Genomic DNA, 7,000 nt, shown 5'->3' on the forward strand with positions numbered 1-7,000 from the left:
AGAGGTTCCGCTTAAATTTGAGAAAAAACTTCTTCTCAGTGAGGGTGGCAGAGCCTGGCCCAGGCTGCCCAGGGGGGTTGTGGAGTCTCCTTCTCTGCAGACATTCCAACCCGCCTGGACATGTTCCTGTGTGACCTCACTTAGGCGTTCCTGCTCCAGCAGGGGGATTGGACTAGATGATCTTTTGAGGTCCCTTCCAATCCCAAACATACTGTGATACTGTGATCACTTGCAACATCCCCATGTGCGTGGGCTCTAGCTCTAGGCCTTGACACACCCCGCAAGGGGCGGGGCGCATCTCCCCATCCTTCACCACGCACACAGCGCTTGTGCAAATACACCCAGGCCCAGGCGCCCGGGTTCTACCCACGCCCGGGTTCTACCCGCGCCCGCAGTGCCGCCCAGGTCACCCATTCCCCCGCAGACCACGACAGCCCCTGCTTAGCTTCGCATCCCGCGCGGGCGATTTAAACCCTGGCCCCGCCTCCTGCCTGGCCATTGGCTCACGTGACACCGCCCTCCGCCCCCATTGTGGGCGGGCCCCTGCGCTCTCCAGCCAATTACCTCCCGGCGGGGGCGTGGCCGCGGCACGTGGGCGGAAGATGGCGGACGGCGGCGCGGCCAAGCGGCCCAAGGCGCTGCAGGTGGGGCTGGCGCGGCGGTTTCCCGGTTACCGGGGCGGCCCCGGGGGGACCCGGCGGTCCCGGCCGTAACGATCGCTCTCTCCCGCAGGCTCCGGACAGGAAGGTGGACTGGCGGCGCTGGAAGCAGGAGAGTAAGGCCAGGCCGCCGTGAGGGCGGGCAGGCAAACCGGGGTGCAGCCCTAACCCGTGTGCTCCCCGCTCTGAGCGGGCAGGGCTCGTTGTTCCAAGCTTGTTGTTCTCCGTTCCAGGGAAAGCCGAGAAGAAGAAATGGAAGGAGATGAAGCTCCTGAAGAAACTGGAGAAGCAGCGGATGCAGGAGCTGGAGGAACAACAGGCAGAGAAGCAGGAGGAGCAGAAGGAGGATAAAGGTGAGGCTGCTGTGGGGCTGGGTTGAAAGAGCCGGGAGCACTCGGGTCGTTAAAAGCCAGTCAGTTTTACCTATCCCTAGGAAAGGTGACACACAGATCCGATATAGATCAATCCAAGTGCATAAACAGGCACAAACGCACTGCCACGAGCACTCGTGAGACCTTAAGAGAAAACCTGTGGTGACAAAAATCTAAGAAACAAAGTTTGCCCGTTTCTCCCACCACAACTACAGCTGGAACGGTGAATAAAGCGCCGTGCGCGCAGCTGTCGCGCTGCGGCTCGGCTGACCGCGCTCCGCTCCCCAGGGCGGCACCACACGCTGAGCGTGGCCCTGCCGGGCTCCATCCTCAACAACGCCCAGTCGCCGGAGCTGCGCACGTACCTCGCCGGACAGATCGCTCGCGCCTGTGCCATCTTCTGCGTGGACGAGATCGTAGTGTTTGACGAGCACGGAGAAGACGTAAAGTAAGGAGGAGCCACCTTCTTCTGCAGAAAGCGTTTCCTCTCTGCATTCTGCTTCTTCAGTCTTATTAAGCCGAGACCAGAAAAGAACACTGTGCCCTTGTGGCCAGGAAGGCCAATGGCATCCTGGGGTGTATTAGAAGGGGGGTGGCTAGTAGATCAAGAGAGGTCCTCCTTCCCCTCTGCTCTGCCCTGGTGAGACCACATCTGGAATATTGTGTCCAGTTCTGGGCCCCTCAGTTCCAGAAGGACAGGGAACTGCTGGAGAGGGTCCAGCGTAGGGCAACCAAGATGATTAAGGGAGTGGAGCATCTCCCTTATGAAGAAAGGCTGAGGGAGCTGGGGCTCTTTAGTTTGGAGAAGAGGAGACTAAGGGGGGACCTCATTAATGTTTATAAATATATAAAGGGTGAGTGCCATGAGGATGGAGCCAGGCTCTTCTCGGTGGCAAACAATGATAGGACAAGGGGTAATGGGATCAAACTGGAACACAAGAGGTTCCGCTTAAATTTGAGAAAAAACTTCTCAGTGAGGGTGCAGAGCCTGGCCCAGGCTGCCCAGGGAGTTGTGGAGTCTCCTTCTCTGGAGACATTCAAAACCCGCCTGGACATGTTCCTGTGTGACCTCACTTAGGTGTTCCTGCTCCAGCAGGGGGATTGGACTGGATGATCTTTTGAGGTCCCTTCCAATCCCAAACATACTGTGATACTGTGATACTGTAACTGTGTGTTCTCAAGCGAATGCTTCAGCCTCTCTGGGCTGCCAGGATTACTAGGACTTCTATGCCACTGGGCAAAGGTGTTGATTTAACTGCCCTGGCGATTAAGATCGTTTATCCCAGTATACGGACAACAAAAACAGTAGGAGGTCAAGTCCTCCTATACTCTTGCTGTGGAGGGACAGGGTGTACCTATATCCTTATGGAAGATGAATTCCTGTTCCTTCAGCTTCTCACCTGCCATGCAATCCTGTAGCATCCAGCTCAGCACATCCAACTGCCAGGTTGTGTCAACACATAGAGATTAAAAAAAAGAAAAGCTGCAAAAGGCATTTGGCTTACAGAGGGTTCCAAATACAACTTGTTAAGTCTCTACCTCTGGAGTAGCCCTTTTACAAGGTGGCCCATGTATTTCCTGGGGTGGAGGGAGGGCGTGCTGCTATTTTCAGATTAAGTAGCAAAGCTTGGTCTTCTGTAGACTTGACCATTTGGGGCTGTACGGTCTCGTGCTGAGTTCACAAGCTGCTTTCTTTCTCTTTCAGGACTGTGGAGGGGGACTTTGAAGGAATCGGGAGGAGAGGCAAGGCTTGCGTGCAGCTGGCTCGGATCCTGCAGTACTTGGAGTGCCCTCAGTAAGTGCACCGTGGTCAGGCTGCGCATCAGAACTGACTGCCATGGTATCGCATGCCAGAGGTGATGGGAGCACGGGCCAAACTGTCTGTGGTGCACAATTATGCAGGATCTGATTGTTTAACTGAAACAACAGCAGTGAATGCAAGATGCAAACTGCATGCTACCTTAAAGGTATATTGAGAATTGGAGGTGCCTTTGAGTTAATGCAGGGCTAGAATGGAGGGTTGGATTCCACAAAAATAACTGTTTTCACGTTTCAACCTTCTCCGGTAACAGGTACTTAAGGAAATCCTTTTTCCCAAAACACGAGGATCTGCAGTTTGCAGGTAAGGATGCAGCTGTCTCTGTCCCGAGCTGTTGGCTCCCCCTTCCTGAGCTCTGGCTCTTGTTTTCCATGGGATGCCCAGAACTGAATAACTTTTCCCCACTTCAGAGCGCAGGCAAGGTGCTGTGCTCTGGTATACTGGACCGGAGAGGGAGGGGGCAGCAGAGCAGTTGTACTTTCACCTGTTATCCCACAGTTTGTATTGTCTTCTTAGCAATTGTTTTTATCTGTGCTGTTCTAGGGCTGCTCAACCCCCTGGACAGCCCCCACCACATGCGGGTGGACGAGGATTCGGAGTACCGAGAAGGTGTAGTGTTGGACCGGCCGACTAAGCCAGGCAGGGGCTCTTTTGTTAACTGTGGGATGAGGAAGGTATGTCTGTCACCCACAGATCCCAAACTCGTTTCCCCTGTGCCTCTGGTGGATCTGAAGCAGGCAGGGTGGGTATTGCTGGGTTTCTAAAGGCCATAGCCGGCTGGCGTGGCGTTTAATGCTGTTGCTGTCTTGTCCCTTCTGGCTCATTAATGGTTGTAGCTTCCAAGTCCTGGCAGGGCTGACCATTCTGGCATGTCATTGCTTCACTGCTGGAGTTGAACCTTTGAGCAGCAGAAGAAGTCAAACTGAGACCCAAGTCACCCTGAGCCTGCTCTGCACTGCACGCACCGCACCAACTCTGATCATAGAGTCGTTTTGGTTGGAAAAGACTTTTAAGATCATCGAACCATTAACCCAACACTGCCAAGTCCACTTCTAAATTGTGTCCCTAAGAACCTCATCTACACGTCTTTTAAACCCCCCCCAGGGATGGTGACTTCACCACTGCCCTGGCAGCCTGTTCCAGTGCCTGATAGTAACAATGATCTTAGAGCTCCTCATGGCAGCTCCAGGCCAGAACAGACCCCACTTCCCCAGAGGGTTCCCTTCCTTCCCCACCTTCCCCAGTGTTTTCAGAGTGTCTGATGGTGACTGTCACTGCAGGAGGTGCAGATCGACAGGCAGCTGAACCCCGGTCTGCGAGTCACCGTGCGCCTGGAGGAGCCCCAGAAGCCAGGTAATCCACTGCCCCATGAGCGTCCCTGAACTTCAGTCCCGCAGGAGCTGGTTCTTCTGTGTGCCACCCTTCAGATTATCCATGTTTGAAGGTAGCCAGCAGCTCTGCATGTTCCCATCACACACAGACTTAATAACACCCTTACCATATTACACCCTTACTAATTAACTGGAAAGAACCGGCAGCTCTTTGACCAACAATAAACAGCCCAAACATAATTGCACGCTATCCAGAATGTTCCCCAAAGTGCAGTTCTTACTTGTACACCAAGCTGGTACTCTACCCTGGGAGAAGCTGCCTTGTATAGCTGGTCAAACCCAGCTGCCACTGGGAGACCATGGGGGTTGTTTATCTCTTTGCATCCCTTTCAGAAGCCAAAGTGCGGAAAGGCACCGTGGTGTCCTCGCACCACCCTCGGACGGTGTCAGGCTTGTACTGGGGCTACAGCGTCCGCCTCGCCTCCTGCTTGAGTAAGTATTTGCAGCGTTCTCCGCTCTCTCTGGGCTTCCACGCTAATTTCAGGCCTACTGGCTGCACGTCTGAGCACACATTAACATGTTTGAAATCTCTTTTGTCTCAAAGGCAGCTTACACGTGCAGCTAGCAGCCACATGGCAATCAAATGTAAGGGCTAAAGCTAGAGGTGTAAATCACCCCAGTCACCCACCAGTACTCCGCCCTGGACTTCCACTCACCATTGTGCCAAATGTCCATGTTGTAGAAGGAGACGAGAGCTGGTGCTCTCCATCTCCAGCCAGTACACCTTCATTTCCACGATGAGGACCTCCTGCTCATTCACATCAAAGCCAGCAGTAACATTTGAGCTCAGGAGCCCTGCAAAATCCTTTTCCTGTCTTCTGATTGATTTGACCTCCATTAGTCAAGGAATAGCTCCTGGCACCTCTTAAAGCTTTGAGGAAAAGCTGCTGCAGTTGTGAAAGGTGCCAGAGATTCCTGCAGCAAGGGAATTCTGTAGGAATCATTGTCTGTCTCCTGATGTACTCGTGGCCCTGAAGAGCAATTGCTGCTGCTGCTCCCACTCACCTGGGGAGTGTTCTGGGCTGTCCAGAAAGCACACACAGCGTGGGTGAGGGCACCACATGAATAATTCCATATTGCGTTTGTTTCCCAGGCGCTGTCTTTTCAGAGTGCCCGTTCAAGGAAGGCTACGATCTCTCTATTGGAACCTCAGAGAGGGGCAGCTCTGTGGACCAGGCCACTCTCCCCTCCTTCAGGTTCGTGTCCTGGCCCCACTCCGAGCCCCCAGGGCGGGCTGGTGCAGGCAGCAGAGCTGCACCATGCCCTTGGTGTTCTCCCAGGCAAGAGCACTCCTACATTAAAGTGCGAGACTCACCTACAGGCTCCCTCCCGTGCTCTGCTGCTCCCTTTCACACCAAGGCACATTTCTCTGCATCCCAGAAGCTGGGGGAATACCCCAGGACAGGGCCAAATTCCTTACCTGTTTCTCTGGAGTTGGTAGCAGGGACTGTTGCAATGGCCAAGTGCTGTGGGGCTTTGTTAGGGTGGGGGCTGCACTGGGTGTTGTCAGCAAGAGACACAGAGGGGATTGAACACATACCTGGATACCTGAACAAAAGAAATGAGTCTGCTTCTTGCAGATAAGGAGAACTGTTTATATGAAGCCAATTCTTAATCCCCTTGAAGGTTCAAGGCACACGAACAGCTCTTGTGTGTAAACCTTGTAACATCTGCCTTGGTACAGGGGTAGGTAAGAGCCAGTTTTCCCCCTCACCCTGTCGCTCTGCTCTCCCCAGGCATGCCCTTGTCGTGTTTGGAGGTCTTGAGGGCTTGGAAGCTGGGGTTGATGTGGACCCAAACCTGGAGGTCACTGACCCAAGCGTCTTGTTTGACTTCTACCTGAACACTTGTCCCGGCCAAGGCAGCAGAACCATCCGGACTGAGGTAGGACTGATAACGTGGTGGGGCACGATGCCTGTGTGCACAGGGCAGTGCTGCGTTTCTGCCTCTGGTGGTGACACAGGTGGCCCACGTGTTGTTCCCCACGGTGACACCTCAGCAGAGAGCGGTGGCTTGCCCGGTGCTCCTCAGAGAGCCGCGGTTCTGACTGCCGCCTGCTCTGTTCCAGGAAGCGCTGCTGATCTCTCTGTCTGCGCTGAGACCCCACATCGATAAGGCTGTGAAGACGCCCAGCGACAGCTGAGGGAAGGGAAACCACTGACCTTGCTGTCAGCTGAGGACTGTTTCAGGGAAGCGGCTCTTCAAAGGTGGGGCCAAGACACAGCGGGACGAAAGCTGGCAGTGCCACCAGACCAAGCGTCTGGCTGCTGTTGGGAGCAGCAAGGCTGCACCTTTCTGCCTGCATGGTCCAGCCAAGGACTCTGCAGCTGCAACAAGGCTGGCAGCAGAGGAGTTCTTGGCAATTCAGACATCTGGGGTGAGGAATAAAGCAGTGTGGAAGCTCAGCTGCCCTGAAATCTGTGTGTGTCTTGGTGAAGGGGATGGGCACTCTCCTCTGCAGCCGTGGGGCCTTCAGATTTAAATGAATCAAAACTTAATCCTTATGCCAAGAAGCTGTTCCTGTCTCAGTGATCCTGACTCCCTCATCCCACCTTTCACCTCAAAGGCTTCGTCCTTCCCAACAGCAGGAAGGGCCAGAGCTTCAGTTGGGCCTCAGCACATCAGCACAGCTTGGGACAGTCTGGCTCCATCTGTGATGCCTTAAGCTCTGCTCAAACAGGAAAACAGCTGGAAAAGTTGGCTCTGTCCTCCCCCCTCCTTCTGCGATATCCAGGGCTTTGGGAAGAGCAGATAAGAAAC

The 7,000-nt window shown here is 54.3% G+C and overlaps 1 protein-coding gene across 1 annotated transcript; it reads left to right on the forward strand.

Moving 5' to 3' along the window:
* The first annotated feature begins 536 nt into the window (after positions 1-536).
* On the forward strand, positions 537-6,645 carry SPOUT1 (SPOUT domain containing methyltransferase 1). Its single transcript, XM_065035285.1, has 12 exons — positions 537-644; positions 733-775; positions 893-1,012; positions 1,319-1,478; positions 2,736-2,825; positions 3,103-3,152; positions 3,393-3,523; positions 4,130-4,202; positions 4,574-4,672; positions 5,334-5,436; positions 5,977-6,124; positions 6,309-6,645. The coding sequence occupies exons 1-12, from the start codon at positions 603-605 to the stop codon at positions 6,381-6,383; spliced, it is 1,134 nt and encodes a 377-aa protein (XP_064891357.1). The 5' UTR covers positions 537-602; the 3' UTR covers positions 6,384-6,645.
* Positions 6,646-7,000: the final 355 nt, after the last annotated feature.

This window comes from Columba livia, chromosome 19, assembly GCF_036013475.1.
Source record: "Columba livia isolate bColLiv1 breed racing homer chromosome 19, bColLiv1.pat.W.v2, whole genome shotgun sequence".
NCBI classification, from domain to species: Eukaryota; Metazoa; Chordata; class Aves; order Columbiformes; family Columbidae; genus Columba; species Columba livia.

Excerpts from the sequence above, each read along its gene's own strand:
- SPOUT1 (XM_065035285.1), top strand. The coding sequence starts at position 603 with ATGGCGGACGGCGGCGCGGCCAAGCGGCCCAAGGCGCTGCAG. Across the intron at positions 1,479-2,735 it reads GAGCACGGAGAAGACGTAAA|GACTGTGGAGGGGGACTTTG; the intron begins GTAAGGAGGAGC and ends TTTCTCTTTCAG. Across the intron at positions 6,125-6,308 it reads GCAGAACCATCCGGACTGAG|GAAGCGCTGCTGATCTCTCT; the intron begins GTAGGACTGATA and ends GCTCTGTTCCAG.